The following is an 18,677-nucleotide window of genomic DNA, read 5'->3' on the forward strand; positions in this document are numbered from 1 at the left end:
ATGATAAATATAGTCAGTGTGTGTGTGTGGGTGGGTCAGCTAATAATGACTCACTCTCATGGCAGTAGGTGCCAGTGAATCCCGGATCACAGGAGCAGCTGAAGTTCCCAGCCGGCAGGCTGATGCAGCGGCCACGCGGTCCACACACATTGGATGAGATGTTCCACACCCTCTTTTTAGTGTCGTTAGTTGTGACGGCAACAGTGCAACTATCAATCACTTGGGGAAACGAAATGAAAAAGAGATGATCAGCAAGGGGAGAGCCTTCGAATTATTTGTCACAATTTTCTGACTGGTACATTTTTTTGAAGATGCTGGGTTACCTTCACATTGGTTGGTCTTGCAGTGGTCCTTGAGCTCTGAACAGGTTTTGCCCTCATAGTCATCCGGACAGCTGCAGTAGAAGTCACCGGTCAGGCTGTGGCACTGAGCCTTGTTCTGACACGGGTTTGGGCTACAGGGGTTGTTCTGCAACTTCAGGAAGAAAAACAGAAAATGCATTTGTGAAATAGAACTACAGCAAAAGCATCAAACTGTCTTCTGCATATTATATAAGTTGGATTTAGTCCTTACCTCACACGTTGTTCCAGTGAAGCCCTGTGGGCATTCACACATGAAGCCGTGCAGCAGGGTGTGGCAGCGCCCGCCGTTCTTACATGGACTGCTACTGCACCAGTTCCTCTGAACCTCGCAGTGCCGACCCCCAAAACCTGGCTGGCAGACACACTGGTAGCCTCTAGCCAACTCCTGGTACAAAGATAAGAAGTCATCAAAATGTCTGCTGACACATTTTATTTATAGAGGATAATTAAACTGTCACTTTTATTCAGATATGTTAAAACTTTCACCATGATAACTGCTGTGACATTTGGAAAGTTTCACATCCCAAATATTTCAGTTTATAAGGAAAAAACAGTAGTTCAGTCAGAAACAGCCCAACACCTTCTTTACGTAATAGATGCAAAACTAACCAGCAGGCTGATGCAGCTTACTTGACTAACTTGATCAATACCATACATGGCATTATCTTTAATTCTTGATTTATCTGAAACAGGCTATCTTAGGCCAAACCCAAGTCCATATTTGAAGTTTTGTTGTTTATTTGTGTAACAAAACACAAAAACTCATTCAGTCATTGAACGTTGATAACCTTTCAAAGTCATAATAGCCTTGAGCTTATTCTTTTATGCTTTGACAGGTACTTGGATGATTGACAATAAACATGTTACTTCTCCGTTACTGTCATCACATCAAAAATAAAATCAATAAAGACCTCATTATGTTTGAACTAAGAAGTCTCACCTTGCAGGTCCCTCCGTTCTGACATTGTCCGTGACAGCTGTTCATATCTGTTGAATAATCAATCACAAGAAAAATGTCAGATCTGAAACTGACTTTGAAAAAATGGGCAGAACAGTGTTCAACGATGTAACGTGCAGCTGCTACAGGAAAGTGGTCGATGAAACCAAAGCAAAGTTTTCCATGCCTGGAAGAATTGCAGATTCAGAGGTGCAGATGAGCTGTGAGAATGTGCAACGAAATTTAACTTGCAGAGGGAAAAAAAAGCTAACCCTAAAGAGTTTAAGCAATTTAAGAAAAAAGTTTGATACTTTGGGAAAACATTGTAGTTATAGTTTTAGAAGAGTGAGCCAGTGTGTAGCAGGTACACAGCCGTAAGGGAGGTATATAAGAGACAGAATACAGCTAAAGCCCAGCTTCCTTGGCCGACAAGCTTCTCTTCCACCGCCATCTGCAAATCTCTGGATTTCTCAGTGGATGTTTTTCTTTTTTCTTTTTGTGCTTTCTAAGAAGATAAACTCTTCTTGACTTTTATGTGTACAATGTAAAATATACTATATACATATGAATTATTAAGGACTATACTGGATAGCAACCCATTTTGTTGCTAGCACAGCACACCTGTGTCACCAAAGCATAATGAAATTCAAGTCAAAATGTTTTGGTCACATAATATGAACATGTGCTTTCTACTGTTGGAAGAAGTAATATTTTAAGGGGAAGTTTTGATTGTTTTGCCAATAAATCTTTTACATTTACCACTGAGATTAGAGATTGGACTTTCCAAAATTAAAGCTCAAAGATAAATGTATTATTTAATATATCTTTAATAAACATGATTAATTAAATAACTTGCCAAAGAAAGAAATTTGGTGGCATTTTTTTGCTAAAAATACGCAAAAACAGGTTAAAACTAGCATGCTTTTAAACCCCATGTGACTTTTTTCTGCAGATATTTTTTTCTTTATTTCGGGAAAAGAAATAACTGCAGTAAATACTATGTTCAGATATAAAAAGACGTTACCTATTATACTGGAATTCACTAGAATTTTGCTAACAATTTTGATATCAGTAGACATTAATAGCATATTGCTATGCTGGTAGTGCTTCTAGAAAGCATCTAGAAAGACCATTTTTCCTGAAAAATTGGTTATTTTTGAAATAGGAATTACATGATGTAGATTTTCATGAGAAACCGTCTATGAGAACAAACACTGATTTACTGCTACAGTGGAAAAGAAGCTGGCTGGACAGAGGCCTCTGTTTTAGCTCCGTTTTCTACAGGTAGCTGGAAAGAGCTAAAGACTAATGATCTGCTGGACTGATACTAACTGATGTCACAGTTCTGGCCCACCCATCCATGAAAGCAGGCACAGTGATATCCACCAATCAAGTTTTTGCAAGCGTAAGCATTGAGGCACGGCTTCCCCGCGCACTCATTTACATCTGAAAAATGGAGATGAGAGACACAGAGAAAATGAATTAAAGCCAAGAACCTGCTCAGAAAGCCCGTCACCAAGCACAGCCTCCCGTCACACAGCCCACTGAAATGAAGGCCAAAGATCGAAGGTCTTTCCCAAACTTCCCTTTTAGCGACAGCTTATGTGCATTGTTTTTTTGTTTTTTTTTTTTCATTTCATTTATGGGCTTTAAACGCAGACTTCAGGAACAAAAAATGCTCCATGGTAACTCAAAGTGCTGCGAATTATCCTGTAATATTTGACTCATGGTAACTCTTTCCAACACCTTGATTTATGGTTGTCATCCACACTGGGCATAAGCTGTTTGTAGACCTGTTTGGAGCTGTCTCCAAAACCAATTTTGGTGCTTTGATGGTTACTGGAAACACTTCAATAGCGCCCTACCACAGCGTAAGTTTAATTTAATTCCTGTATTGCTCACAGCTTTCTACACTTATTATATACATGACACATCAAGTTACTTTTTGCACAATGTGCAGTCATTTGCACAACCCACTGTCATTGTTGTCATCTGTTGTCTTGTGTCTGTATCGTTTTGTTCTGTCCGGTGTTGCATCGTCTTTGTTTTGTGTTTTTGCAATTTTTGCACAGTTGGACTTTATGTAGTCCTGTGTTGATTGTCTGTTATATGTCATTTGTAGCACCATGGTTCTGGAGGAACGTTGTCTCGTTTCACTGTGAACTGTACCACTGCACATGGTTGGAATCACAATAAAGCCACTTGACTTGACTTGATTTATTTAAATAAATGAACACTGAAATAAATGTAATGTGTACTAGGTAATATTTAATCAGACCACTTTAAATGATCCCAAATACTCTGGGTTGTTTTCAAACATGAAATTCCCAGCACATTTACAACGTAAAGTTCATGTCTGGATGGGTGTTTACTTTTCCACTGCTTTCCATTGCCTCCCCCTACTCCTGCCATTTTGTCCTCATCCCCACCCCTAGGGGTTAATGTCTCTCTATTGCATTCCCTGAGGGCCAACCTGCGGCATTCCAAGTGGTCAGTTTCAGAGGCAGCACTTGCCGCTCCCACCGTGCCGCCTTGCCCACTATAAACCAACTCACAGTGCATTAATACTACTCCCAGGAGGTAAGCGGCACCTGTTAGCTTGCTGAAACTAAACACCCCAAACCCCTTCCCAAAACCCGAGCCTCCCCCCGATCTAAAGCACACGTTCACTTCATCTCCCTCTCCCACAGGTACCACCCTGCTCCCTGAAAGGGGAAGCACTCTGAGAATAACAGGACTCGTAACACAAGCCGCTGCATTTCGGTTGCTCCTTGTGTATGTTTACAGGTTATAAAGTGTTTCCTGGCTGAAGCCGGAGGGTGTGAGGGCTCCGCTATGCTGGGGCGTTGCCTCACCGTAGCGTATATACTCCACTGTTACGGCCAGTCTGGAGCCAAAGATAACCCCCCTGTGGAGTAGATTTGCTCCCAAGGCTAGCAGTTGCCAGGCGGGGGGTTATTTTTAGCTTTACTCAAGTCACCTGGCTCAAATTGCAGACGATGCTCGGAGAGCGTCTCCGCTGGGCATGCGCATGCACAGACAGACACACGCATGAAATTAGTGGGCCTCTTGCAGTTATACTGCTGGTTAAACGATGTGGCAGGATAAACAAACAACTAGATATGCTGTGACTCTGCGCGCAAGTGTGGATGCATGGAATTCACCATAGGTGCCACACACATTGGCTTCACCACATATCATCTAGCATGCAGTGGTTTTTCAAATTAGGATTTTAAAATTAAGAATATATAAATTATAAAGCTTCTATCCAAAAGATACCTAGTTTTATTTAAAAAACACATCAATTCATGATGTTGAGCAGCCAAAAAAAAGCTGTTTTTTTAGATCATTCATTAGATGGAGACAGACAGACATACCTATCTGGCAGGTCTTGCCTGTCCACTGTGGAAGACAGAGGCATTCGAAGCCGTTCTCCATGTCGATGCATGTCCCACCCTGAGCACAGGGGCTGGAGGCACATTCATCAGTGTCTGAAATATAAGACGTATGTTAAAGCTACAATCACAGCCACAGTACTTTAGTGTGGTACAGAAAACTATAGTTATATGCATCCATCTAAGTAATATTTGCCATACCTGGGAAATACCTAGACAGTTTTGCACCTCTCACCTTTAGCACAGGTTGGCCCAGTCCAGCCAGCAGGACAGTGACACTCAAACCCCGTAGGGACTTCGTGGCACGTCCCTCCGTTGGCACAAGGGTTAGACACACAGGCATGCTCCGCTAAAAAGAAAGTCAAATGTCTAATTAGATTTTCTTTAGAGTTTCTTCTGAGCTTTGTCCCAAATGTACTGTGGCCCAAAGCAAAGGTTCTTGGAACCTAAATTTTGCGTTGTATTTAGACTCTGACCAATTTCGCAGTTCTTGCCAGAGTAGCCATCCGGACAGGCGCAGTGGTATTCGTCTGGTTCCGTGTTCATACACGTTCCTCCATTCTTACAGGGTCGGTTGGTCCCACAGTAGTTCAGATCTGCACAGAGACAGAACAGTAAAATGTGTGTGTCAAGTGATATTTCTGGGAGAAGCTATCTGATAGATAACTAGCAGCAAAATTGTTACGTACGAAAGCCTCCCTGACCAAAAAATAATAATTAAATGCTTTGAGGTGTCATTATTCTGCATCTCTGTGCTCTTTAACTTCCAAAACACATCAGCCACCATCACTTTTTTCCTACAAAATGATGAATGTAGGGCATTTCTATCTCACTACCCTGCATCCTGACCAGTCTCCCCATGAGGCCAAGGTGAATCCAACAACAAAGGATCAAAGTCCTACAGGACCAACAGGTTTTCTTTATTTCCAAAAAGCTGGACAACTGAAATGATGGACAGCTCCAAATGGCATGAGATGTGAAATCCCTCTTATGACCTATTATGTCTGCTTACATTGTTGTCACAGTTATATTTTTCTTTGATCACTACAACCCAAGGACATTTTTTATTTACTGACTAATTTTTAAGATCACAGCTTAAATAAGCCTCAAGCATCTATTTAAGCAGTCGCTCCCTCTGCAAGCCACTTGTCAACCCACCTCCAACCCAGCTCCTCCATTTCACGCTATTCATGTTGTTTCTGACTTAATTAATTCCATTCAAGTTATATGCTGCTGCCCTCCCCACAAAACGGAGGTATACTGCCACATGTCAATTAGTGCACACAGAACAAGCATCCTGTGTTGACTAACGAGGTCCCGTCAGAGCTAGCGTCTGTAATAAATAACCCTAAGGATTGTTTTCAGACAGGAGATGAAAAGAAGATCTGCTTGTCTTGGAAATTCTGGCTATGTTAAAGATGGATATCTTAGATCTTAGAAAACATATTTAACTTCTGACCTTTATCACACAGCAGGCCTCCCCAGTTCTTCTCACAGCTGCACTGCCAGGGCTGCTTGCAGGTACCATGAACACAGCCTGGGTATGGCAAGCACTCCTCACACAAGGGACCCTGCCAGCCATAGTTACACCTGCAATACAGAGAAAAGAAATGTCCTTAGTTTTATTACCAAATACTTTTGCTGTTGATGCAAACAGCACACCTGGGAGGCTGTTTTTGCCTCCTCGCTTCTTTCTTTTCCTCAATCAGGAGCAATATAAACCCGAAAACTGGGTACAGACAGTTAAGCTCCTGAGGACAGAATTACTTGTGCCATTACTAATAAATAAAAGCACACAGAGAAGAGGGAGTACAGTGGGTGAGTGTATTTATTAGCAAAATAAGTGCCTCTTATTTCACACGCACAATAAGAATGTGTTCTTAATAGCACAACCAGCTCGAGGGAGCATCAGGCACACAGACACGCTTAAAAATGCGAGGGGAAAGGGTGGGGGGTGGGAGGATTTAGCCTTGAGAAAGAGTGATAGTTACGTATTGTTAACAATAAAGTCATTTAATACTTCTACGATGTCGGGAAACACTGAGGAGCACTTGATGTCATGCCATCGTGCCAGTGGGACATGCCTGGTGAACACGAGGGATGCTGCCGGGTGCCAAAAAAAGGACAATTTATGGAGTTCAGAGAGGGAAGAATTCTGCATACATGAAGGGTCAGCGAGTACAAACGTCACTGTACTTGACTGAGCCACACATTACCACTGTGACACTGCAGCTGAACATCACAGCAGGACAAAGCATCTTCATCGAGGTGAGTGACATGTTTGCTGCCACTCCTAATCATAGAACACGCAGTGCCAGGGGACATTCCTGAGTGTGTTGTGTGTGTGTGGGTCTGCAAATATCCCGTCATGCCTACTTTCATGTGCACATTCATTCACATTTCCTACAAAGTTTCAGGTCAATTATTCAAAACTAGCTTGTCTTACTGCTGTAGCACTTATATATGAAACATGACTTCACCGCTAATATAAAAGTCCAACAGTCACTTGAAACAAGACATAATGTCTCATCAGAAGTTTTCAAATTGTTCATTTTGCCCACATATTAGTGCAAAACTCCCAAGTATTAAGTATTAGCAAAAAACCTGCACTTTTATTAGAGTTAAAGCCTTCCTTGGTGTATAATACTACTTATATCATCAGAGGCAATACTGTAATCTACAAAATACTGTCGATAAAAGAGAAAAGTGACCTTCTAAGAGCCCCGCCCATTTTGTTTGTTTGTGCATTTCTTCACACAGACGTCATGCACACCGTGTCTGCTCTCTGCCCTCTTCCTGTGCCGTGAGCGTGGCTTGAGGGCAAACTTTGGAACGGGTGTTTTTTTTTTGTTTTTTTTTGTGGAGCAAGGCTTAGTCGTCTCGAAGCAGAGGCCGGCACAGGGTTAGCTAATCTGTTGGTATATGGCAGCGCTCTGTTATTCCAAGGCCAGCGGTAACCTTGCCCCACCTGTCCTGTCATTTCTCCGATGGGGCTATTTTGGGGCGCGCAAAACCCACCTCCCCACCCAACCAGCCCTCCTCTCCTTCGACTCTCACAAACACTTCAAAATGGAAGCCGACCAAAAGACCAAAAGGCAACGAAATGTGTCTCTGTATCCTGCTGTGATGTGCTGTAGTACACTGGGACAATAACAGGCGGGACAGCACATGAATGTGAGTGGGCCCTGGTGTCCAGGAAAACTATCAGAAACCAAAAGAATAAAGCCTATTTGACCCAGGATCACATTTATTATGGTAGCTAATTTCAAAGTTTGCTCTAATGCTCTTTAAACTCAATTCATGCAAAATGCTAACAACATATTTTCTGCAGCCTGTGACCTTTCCTATTAAATAAGCTTGGAATTCCTGTATGGGGTATCAGGCAAACAGAGTCACACTTAAAACAAAGAAAGAAATGGAGCAGTGACCAAGTTCTGATTACATCAAAACATGCACAGACAGTTTGGTCTCATGCACAACTTGCAAGCTGAAATGCTTTCAACTGTATGCATGAGTGCAATTTTCATCTGATCTCGCTCTGTATGTGCAATTCACTTATGCATATGTGTGTGTTTATGTGTCTGGGAGACAGTGCTATGTATTGTTTACTACTGTATGCAGTGTTGTCCGGCTCTGCGGTTGGCAGCAGTGCCCTGCACACTGTCAGCGGTGGCAGAGCGGACAGCCTGTCTGGCTGCAGTGTGGGAGAGCAGGGAAATGGTTTCGGGCAGCCACAGGCCAAGGGTGGCATTACCCACAAGCACCGTCACTGGGCTGCTGCTGTCCCATCAATGGAGGGGGCCGTGGGGGCCAAGCCAGGGCCTAAAATATCCCTCCTTTACCACAAAACCCCACGCCCCGCCGCTGCCCCTCAGACAAACCACACCCTGAAGACGGGACGGTGGGCCGAGGTAGAGGGGGCTGTGTGTGTGTGAGTGTCTGTGTGTGGGACCGCTGAATTATTTACAGGCAAGTCTCGCGCCCAAATCCAGCAGACGGACTTAGCCTGCTGTTGCCTAGCTACATGTTTAGTAGTGTCACATGAGGGAGCGTAGGTTGTGAATGCGCTGTGTGTAAGAAACAAGATCCCAAACACACATTTTTAGTTTCCTTCTGCCAGGCTAAGATGCTTTTTTCCCCCTGTTTCTTTCTCTTTTCTCTTCCGTCCAAATTTCCCAGACATTAACCCAGCAACTACTTCTTCTTCTTCTTCTTCTGTTTTTTTTCCTCCTCTCTGACTTCTTCTGACATCACATTCGCTCTAACTTGTTCGGTATGCGTTCGCTCTGACACGGTTTTCTATTGGAATCATATTAATACAAGCCCGTTTGTTTTGCGAGATCGCATTACGTGTGATTTTTATGGAGCTGTCAATCAATTTGCACCTGACACCACAGGCTGAGCCACACTGTAACGTTTGACAGGCACATATTTGCGGCTTAGGTGGCTGTCTTCTGAATAAACGATCCTCCGTGTACATTATTAGATTTACGTGTTTTGTAAACGGTGAAATTAGATTTTTAATTAAAGGGCCTGTATCATCCATCAAAATAAAGTGGAAGTGGCTGGATCCATTTAAGACTTTTCCACTGACTCCATTGAAAGGGGGCTAATTATATTTTACCTCAAATAATGAAGGCAGTGTATATGCAAGTGATCCCCATGAGCCAAAAGGTCATGAGAAGACTTCAAACTGCTCTAAACGTGAAGTTTTATACAGTTTTTTTCTCTCTTGGACCTGTATGATGTCATAGACAGGGGATACCCTTAGTAGGTTAGTCTCACAGGAGCCCCACTCACCTGCTGTTATCCAGTAAGAAAGTTGGCTTAAAGGGAAGGCATAGTTAGCTAAAACACCTTGTTTTAGACGGTGGATTCACTTAAATTAAAGATCGATTAAGGCTAAAGTACGAAGTTGGTGTGATAGACAAGGGACTGTTTGTTTTTCTTCCGAATAAATTTTGACGTTTCAACCTTAACATTAATATATAATACAAATAAACCATTCAAATGCAATTTATTTCATAATTTATTTCATGTCAGTTTTTCTGTGCTCAAGAGTGTTACCTTTATTGTCAGGTGTGTCTGTTTTAGTTTTATTCTCACACAGTTACGCTTACAGTTTTGTTATGTGTTCGTATTAATGTGAACTATCCCTCAACTCTCTCTTTCTCTTTTGCTTCTTCTCTTTCTCAGCGCTGCGCATATGTGCGCTCCTGACGGCGATGAAGCTCCAAATCACATGTTGAGGCACATTCCAGGGTGTTGCTTTCCCTTGCAATCCTCTGGCCGTTTTCAATGAGAAATGTCAGCCTCATCAAACCTAATCAAACCTGCCACAGTGTAAAACCCTAACCTCCCTCCCTCCCTTCTGTCAACGCTGCTCTCCTGATGTTTCCAAATACTTGGCACTATGTGTGTGTGTTTGTGTGTGTGTGTAGTTTGGCTTTTTAAAGCTTGTGTTCCACTCTGTCTAAATGTACAGTTCAGTTCCAAATGTAATCAAATCTAAATATCTCTCTGCTGCCATCTCTGCTGTTCACATAGCTGTAAATGCTTCATCAGCCTTTTTTAAATGCTTGTTGCTTTAAGCAACAACACTGTAGCTGGTGTAGAAGTACTGGTCTCATACTTTTCATGAACACACGGGAGCCATGAAATACAATTTTTTTGGAGCAGTAGCATCTCTGATTTGTTGTTTTTGGTATCTCATAGAACGTTCATCCAATGAATTATCAAGGCTAAATTACTCAGGTAACGTACAGCCAATTGCTAGCTGCCAACCGCTAGACAACAGTGTGTGTTCTCCAACTGGTTTAAAAATGTTTTCTGAGAGTTGTTGGTAGTTGGAGAACATGAAATTGGTCACAAATATATATACAACCTCCTTGTGATTGTTTTGGTCAGTAGCAGGTTGTCACAGTCACGGTGTAGTGAAAATGTAAACCGTACATGGAGAGCGGTTTCATTAACTTTTTAACTTGTGGTCAGCCAAAACTTTTACTTTGAAGACGATCATTGTTCACTTCCTTTTTTATGAGATTGAGGTTTGCAGACAAATCGACATCTTTCAAGAAACTGACGTGTGACTGCGTCTGTTAGTGACCATCAATCTGCCCACAAGAACCACTCAACAACCACTCAGGGAATAAATTTTTTTCTCCTAGTGACTCAACATTTTCATGGGGTCGATGACATGTCTCTTAGCCTCTGTCAGCCAAAGCATAATGAAGGTTATATGTAGTGAGGTAAATTCTCTTGGTTTTGACACGTAAAATGTCATTTAAGTAATTGGTATTTCTTATTTCATGTACTTTGTGTCATTTGTATAAATGGACTTCATTACCTTATTATATATTTATATTCAAGGTACTCACAGACTGTATATTGACCTATAATTTGAGTTACCATTAGCAATCAGTGACATTGCCCTCAGTGCCCCCTGTCTTTATTCCCGCTTGCTGTCTGTAGCTTTGTGCGCGGAATCCACACTTCCTAACATAAGAGTGCCAGCCATAACAAGATCCAGGATAGGAAGAGGTGATGTGGGCTCCAGACACTGGAAGAGGGTGGTGGAGGGAAGGGACTGCGGGGAGGTACGGTGCCTCTCTGTTGCTGGAGAGGGATGAGGAAGGAAACATGGAAGAAAAAAAAAACAAAAAAAAAAACAGGCTGCTTTCTCTCTTTCTGTGTGCGGGCAAGAGCAGGCCAGCTTTAGAACAGGAAGCAGAACAATAGCTTCTGGATCAGAGTGGAGCTGAGGGATGGAGGTGGAGGAATGGGGGGCAATGCATCACACTGGGATGGGGGAGTTTGAGTGATGCGGGGTCGGGCTGCTTGGTATGTTATTAACAACCCCTCACCCACTCACCACTCTGTTGTGTCAGGACTGTTATTCTCATTAAGTCCCTATGTGTTGGAGGTGGTGGTGGTGATGGGGTTTCCATCCAAACAAGAACATATTTTCCATCACTTGACAACAATGCTGTAAGAGAAACAAAGTGGTGCATAAAAAAAAACTAGAGGTGACTTACTTGCATTCTCCCGGCACATTACAAATCCCGTGGATGGGGCTGCAGCCTTGTTTGCAGATGGCTTTTGAGAAGGAAAAGAGAAAACGACATATATATATTGGTCCAAAAATTGTGAAAAACTCTTGTATTTAGAAGCATAATAAAGCTAACATAAAGCATTTGAATTCTTTTGAGCTTTCAGTTATTAAAATGTCCTTCCCTAGCCCTCCTTGCTCGTGAAAATGCAGAGAAACTTCGCTGTTGTAACAATGGATGGATGAACTGTCAAGAGAGCTGAAGGTGCCTTCAGCAATGACAGAAATTTCCAGACATTCTTCACATTCTTGCAAAGTGACATTTGACACACATTTCCGTGAACTTCTGAATTTCATCCAAAAAGGACAATAAGGAAGGAAAAACTTGAATGAGGACTGTTTATTTGTACCTGGCTGCTTTTGGCTTTCCAAAAGTGGTAAGTAATAAAAAGAAACATTTAAAAACAAAACACCAAAATAACCAACAAGAAAAGCGGAAGAGGATGCCAGTGAGAGCTTCCGAATGACAGTTTTGATTCCTTTTGATTGATTGCACATAAACCAGTACTCCTCCATAAAAAGTGCTGCGATTTCACTATGAAATAGTGAGAAATAGATACATTAATAACTGGTTATGACACTGAAGATTTAAGGTTTAGATTGCATTATTTAGTTAATTTTTAGTTAAGGATTAATTATTTTTATTTATTAGCGCACCTTCTTATTAATATTATTACATGGTAGATTGTGTTGCTGTTTGCAGTTTGACTGATATATTTTTTCCTACCTTTGTTGCAGTCAGGCCCTGTCCAGCCCTCCATACATTCTTGGTTTCCAGTTTGGTCGCACACATAATGGCCGAAGTAGTCATTGCGTGGACGGCATACTTTATTGCATTTGGTGCCATAGTAGTTTTCGTCGCAGCGCACACGGATGGTGTAGCCAATACTAGCAATCAAAGTTTTATATTCCACCATTTGTTTCTCCTCTCCAGGGTTAATCATTCCTCTGTGGATGCTGCGCACTATCAGTAGCTCATCATCTGGACAAAGCAAAAACAGATGATACAGAAACAGATGTTAAAAAAATGCTATGACAGATTATGCTTGTTATTTACTCAGTGGACAATTTTTCCTTTTAACTAAAAAAAACCCTGCAGCTCATGGAAACAACGTCAGTCGATTTTCACAAGCTTATCTCTCCCAGCTTTTTAGGTCACTATAGCTGGTTACCAACTGCATAGCAATGGAAGATTCACAATACTGAATGATGAATGCTTGAGGCCCCAGTGCAGAGCCCTGTGGTACTCCGTGACTAACTTTCCTGTTGCTAAACTGACTAAAATCAAGTAGAGTCATTAGTGCTGTTTATATGTTAAAATGTGCACTAATTCCTGACAGATTATCTTTGCTACAGTCACAACTTGTACTGTGAAAAAATCCAAAGCCTGTTAACTGGTGATGCAGTTCAAATTTTGCCTCAAAAGGTATACGTGGACAGACATCCTTTCGCAGTCTAGGAAAAGTTGAAGTAATAATTCATTTTCACGTATACAGAAAAAGAACAAAAAACACAGAAATGCTCAGAAGATCTGGTGTTTTGGGTCATTTAGAATGCAAAGTCTGAAAAACAAAACTTCTGAATGGCACTGCGTAGAACAGTGCTGATGCCAGTTATGAGATTTAACCGTACTGAACTTGCTGTTTAGATCAGATAATCCAAAAGGCTTTCAAGAACAGCTGTCGCTAATACACATCAGAGAGAAGGTGTAACCTCTGGTCAAGCTTCACTCTGTTCTATCAAGAATGTGGTAAAAGAAAAAAAAGTTGAGGAAAAAGAGTGAAAGAATCGGAAAATTAAGCAAGCACAAGCGAGGTCTGCGAGGGCTTGATAACCGAAATGCTTTTTCAGTTTTCCTGCTTGGTGAAATGCTTTTCAGGCCCCCTCCTCTCCTGCCACCCACTTTCAGGATATCCAGCTCGACTTCATCGGAGCCAGGCCGGAAATAATAAGAGACGGGGAACAGGCAAGGAAGGGCGACATAGGAAAGGCCCTTTAGCTCGCTCTCAAGGAACAGAAGCACCACGACCCAGCAGGCTTCTCTGCTTTCTCTTGCTTTTAGAGAGTGACAAGGTGGAGATGGACTGAAAGACTCGTCTTTCTCTCCTGGGTCATAAGCTAAACGCTGACAATGCTGTTAATGATATGTTTCCATTATAACTTGGGTTGCCTTTAGTTTAGCAAAACTTTTCCTTTCAAAATGCAAATTATCTATGCAAAAAAAAAGCCCCAGAGACAGGACTACACCTTAACGTTTGATTCAGATTTTCATTCAGTAAGTAAGCATTGAGTTTTCATTTTTGGAATAGGGATGCAGTTGGCTTTTTTTATACACGTTTCGAGATCTATATAGTCATCTAAGCTGTCTCAGCTCAAGTGTCAGACACTCTTTAAACTCACGCTCAGTTCACATCGTTGTTGCTAGCTTAAAATGTGATGTATTTTTTTTAAGTTGTGATGAGTCACGGGTAGATCTGAGCTGAGAAACCCAGGACACTGGCCATAGTCACATGAAATGTGTATCGCAGGGTTAGTCCCACCCTGTCTATTTTAGTCTATATGTGACATTATTTACAAAAAGGAACATTGTGTTGCAATAAATAAGCTCCACAACTAGAGACTGAAACCATAAACTCATCAGGGGAGTGTTTACTCAGGTCATACATCAAGTGAGCAGTGGGGTAATTTTCTCATAGTTTTAACTTACAATCAGAGGCAGCAAAGGTGACACCCCCTGCTGGCCTTTAAAAGTAATGCACATTTAAAGCATTCCCATACTGACTTTAGATTACAGCAGGAAGGTATGTCCACCTTTACATTACTGGATTTAGCCACTTTTCACACCCCTTTAGTCATGGCAGAAGAATAAGACTGTGAAGTTATTTTTTTTAAATAACTTTTTAAAAAATATTTATGGTCAGTAGTTATGGTAATATAATACCTTAAATATATTTGTGAATGACATTTACCCTACAATAGCACAACTGCCTAAGTTAGAAAGTGTAGAAAAATGACTGAAAAGCTAAAAGACCAAGAATCCATTTTCACACTGTCCTGATTTACTGAGACTCACTGTGAGTTAACACACTGCCACAGATTTCAGTCCCACACCCACCACCTGAAACACCCAGGCACTCACTCACTGCTGTTCATCTCCAGCAATTAGATATAAAAATATAGACCAATCATGAGCTCCCTCTGTAGTGGAGGAGACACACTAAGAGGGGCCGTTGTTACTAGGGAGAGCAGGCGAGGGAAGGCCATTTAAAAACCAGCTTACATAAACAACGAGGGGCTTCAGATCCGAGCAGCTGATCATGTCAAGAGCAGCACGATTGTCTGTGCTTTCAAAGAGAGGAATTCATTTTAAAAACGTAGAGTGACAGCTTTGTCCAACAGTTTCAGTTGTCAGGCAATGTGCGACACAGTTCATGGGACAGGAGAGCTTTGAGAGGGGCTGTGGGTCTTTGAACTTTGACCTCTTTCTCTACCTGACATCTAGCATTTTGCAGAAGCTGTTGTTACTGTTTTTTGTTTGAGTCTGCAAAATCTACACCTGTTTCCTCACAATTTCTCCAAACCAGTTGTCTGAACAAGACACAGGGCTGTGACTATAGCTGAGCTGATAACAAAAATCTGTCCAAACTTTTCTTTCTTGCTTAAAGACACCAACAAACCGAACACTGAGAATGAATGCCAGCACAGTGACGTGACGCTTACATTCTCCAGTGAAACCATGAGCTTATGACTCGGTTGGCAAGGACTTACTTTGCTTTGTGAACCATCTTCCTCCAGGTGTACCACCTAACTTTTACAGCCATTTGTCATCTCCCTACTTTCTTAAGGCAACTGTAATAAACCTGTTTTTTTTCCCATAAATATTAATGGAGCAGTCCTCTCATCGGAGGATTTGTTGTGACCTGCTTGGCACTACAGACGGATCTGAGTTAAATGGCAAATTAAAGGGCAAAAAATGCACTAAATCAACTCCTTTCTTTGATTGCCAAAACTTTATCATAAATTATTCGATGGCAGTTAATAGTTTGGCACAACTCAGCAAAGGACTCACTGATATTTCTCATCAGTGAAAAAGCAAATCACTCATTTTTGAAAGTTGAAATCATCACTACGTGCAGAGGCCTCTCCAGGTTTCCATTACATTCGAGATTTAAAGGGGAACCTCAAAAAACCACCGTCATCTCCATTGCAGACGTGTAGCTCGCTGATGTACTTTTAATAGTTTTAGGACCAAAGCTGAGCTTATCTCTACAGAATGCTACCACTTTTTTAGCATCATTCACACTACCATCCAATCAGTCTCACATGCAACCCGGTGTCAGCATAATTCTTCCCAATACACCAACAATGCACCAGCTCTGATGCTCAATAACATCTCAGTCCTCTCTTCCCAAGCTATTTCTGTTTTGCTTTGCATCAGGCGGGGTGGGCTTCCTGAAACATAAACAACCTTTGCGAGGCCTTCTTTGTCCTGAGGCCTCTGCAACCTGCAGTCCAGGCCTGTTAATGCATACACTGAAACGCAGGCGAGGAAACTCCCCTCGTATGCTCTCAGAATATTTACCAGAAGTTCAGAGTAAAAATCGACACATCGAGACACGTCACACTTTAATGTTGTTGTTTAAGTGCTGAGCTGCTGATAAAGTGTTAGATATTTTGGGAAAAGAGCAATACTTCTCTAATTACTCTGAATTAAACAAAGGTAAGCCATGTTAATTATCCCATGACAGTGAGTCATGACAGTGGACTTATCATCGAAGACTCCGTACGAAAGCAACCAGGGTTTGTGGTTTGAATTTGGATTTTGTCTGATCACCAGTCTAAAAATAATCAATTCATAATGATATAAATAGCAGACAATAATAAAGCAATTGACTATGATTGCTGTTTAATAAACTGTGTAATAAAAAGTAATAAAAAATGTATAATAATAAAAGCTTTTATAAGATTTTAGACTATTTACAAAAATTCCACAGACCAAATCTGAAAAAGAACCAGTAGATTAATTAATCAAACCAATGTTTATTACACAATGGCCACTACAGACTGAAGTCTGGCCACTTCTCTGGTCAACCCGCATGACCAGGGCTGGCTGTGGCTCAGGAGGTTGTCCACTCATTGGAAGGGCGACCTCAGTCCCTGTACTCAAACTTAGCAGTTTGTTGAGGCTGGAAATGAAGAGGGACAGCCTAAATCATGCTCAGATTTCACCACCCCAGCAGATCCCTAACCATACTCCAAGGACGATGCAACTGCTTTACACATGAAAAAAAAATACAGTACAGAGTAAACAGGGTTTGGGTTGGAAGACATTCAAAGCATTCATTTCTGGGCTCCTGGGCAAAGCTCAACTTGATTGGGACATCCCTACGTAGATTCCTATTCTTGTGCACGCCTGGGCACATGAGAACTTTCTCCCTCTCTATAATTATGCTACACTATCACTAATGTTTGCTCCACCTCCACCTGCTCCACTCTCACACACACACAGCAGGATGCTGCAGGTTCGGGCCTGCTCTCTGACGTGCATCCCGAAAATGTAGGAAATCCCAAAACGGAGGCAGAAAAGACAAGCGAAAGTAGGCAGATACACCGAGAAGTCAACACTTAATCCCCAAACAGCTACACTTGTGGTGGCTTCTCATTATATCATTAAATATCTATTTTTAGTTTGTCCAGTTTGACCTATAATTAAGCCCAAACTGTAAGCTTTCTCTCTTGACAGGACCCTCGACTGCTGACAGACTAACTGACAGAGTCAGGACTGAAACCTGTGATCACGCAGAGACTCCGACCAACTCTGCAAGACAGGACATGGCGGTTGACACATCGGCACCTCCTGCATGCCTGCCTGCCTGTCACTACCTCTGAATACATGCCTCCCCTCCCGGTATAAGTAAAGCACCCCCCTCCTGCTGCTGCACCATCACATCTAGCAAGCTAAAAAGTACTCGAATCACCGTCCACGCTGAGCCATAGCAGCCTGTCACAGTGATAACAAAGTGGCGTGCGGTAGCCAGACAGCTGCCAGGATGCTAATTAGGAGGTAGCGAAAAGTGGGGGTGGGGGTCTGCAATTAATGGCTTAACGAGGCAATGCTCTCACAGGCTTAATATAGAGGAGAGGCATAAATAGCGTGGGTGACCCCGAGAAGGGTAGAGTAGCACAGTTTGTGTGTACGTGTGTGGTTGATCATAGCAGTCATCTTCATTTACATTAATGTGAAAAGGACATTTTACCTTCAAAACTAGATGCAAACAAAGCCAAAGCTGCTTGGGGATCCTCACATTATGCACGAGCACTTCCTCTCTTTTAAAGCTATGCATCCGTATCCATACACTAGTATTGCATCCCATTAAGTTTACATCTTGTCTGTCCCGAGGTTTGCTCACTTTCTTCCTTTTCTGCCTTTATGTCTGATCTGCAGTTACTGGCTCACCGACCTGCTAAGTGTTTACTGTCATTACTGTCAGCACGGCCATTCATGTCTCATCTGATGGCTGTGTGACCTGATTCGTCTTGAGCTTTTTTTCCTCCCCACTATCACTAAGTGTTTGTTTGTTTTGTTAACATTGTAAACTTTTGGCTTTACTATGGGAAAAGCTATAAATGCTTCCATCATGAATTAACAAAAAGTTATTGTATTGCTTTGAATTAGTGAGTAAGGAGCTGTTCCTGTGGCATAAACACATAAAGTATGTAGCTAACAAAATGCAGTTTGGTTGCAGACATAAGGCTGACAACACCCAGAAAATAGGGAAAGGAGTGGTGTTACTCAGGCCTCCCTTCAGCTACACTCCTGATCTCATATAAATAAAATTGGACTGAGCTGAAGCTTGATTTCAGCTAACTGGTTC

General features: G+C 41.9%; 1 protein-coding gene across 2 annotated transcripts in view; it reads right to left on the bottom strand.

Moving 5' to 3' along the window:
• LOC100699141 (protein jagged-2) overlaps positions 1–18,677 on the bottom strand; it is a 51,163-nt gene that overhangs the window by 14,280 nt on the left and 18,206 nt on the right. The window contains exons 4-14 of one of the 2 annotated variants that reach the window (XM_003451191.4): positions 12,530–12,784; positions 11,729–11,789; positions 6,154–6,284; positions 5,171–5,290; positions 4,930–5,043; positions 4,677–4,790; positions 2,632–2,745; positions 1,303–1,349; positions 574–747; positions 324–474; positions 55–219 (exon numbers count right to left, since the gene is read on the bottom strand). In XM_003451191.4, the coding sequence (XP_003451239.1) occupies positions 55–219; positions 324–474; positions 574–747; positions 1,303–1,349; positions 2,632–2,745; positions 4,677–4,790; positions 4,930–5,043; positions 5,171–5,290; positions 6,154–6,284; positions 11,729–11,789; positions 12,530–12,784 (1,446 nt within the window). The remainder of the gene's footprint in view (positions 1–54; positions 220–323; positions 475–573; positions 748–1,302; positions 1,350–2,631; positions 2,746–4,676; positions 4,791–4,929; positions 5,044–5,170; positions 5,291–6,153; positions 6,285–11,728; positions 11,790–12,529; positions 12,785–18,677) is intronic. The other variant, XM_005455921.3, reaches the window with a different exon arrangement.

The sequence above is a fragment of the Oreochromis niloticus genome, linkage group LG19 (genome assembly GCF_001858045.2).
Source record: "Oreochromis niloticus isolate F11D_XX linkage group LG19, O_niloticus_UMD_NMBU, whole genome shotgun sequence".
Classification (NCBI taxonomy): domain Eukaryota; kingdom Metazoa; phylum Chordata; class Actinopteri; order Cichliformes; family Cichlidae; genus Oreochromis; species Oreochromis niloticus.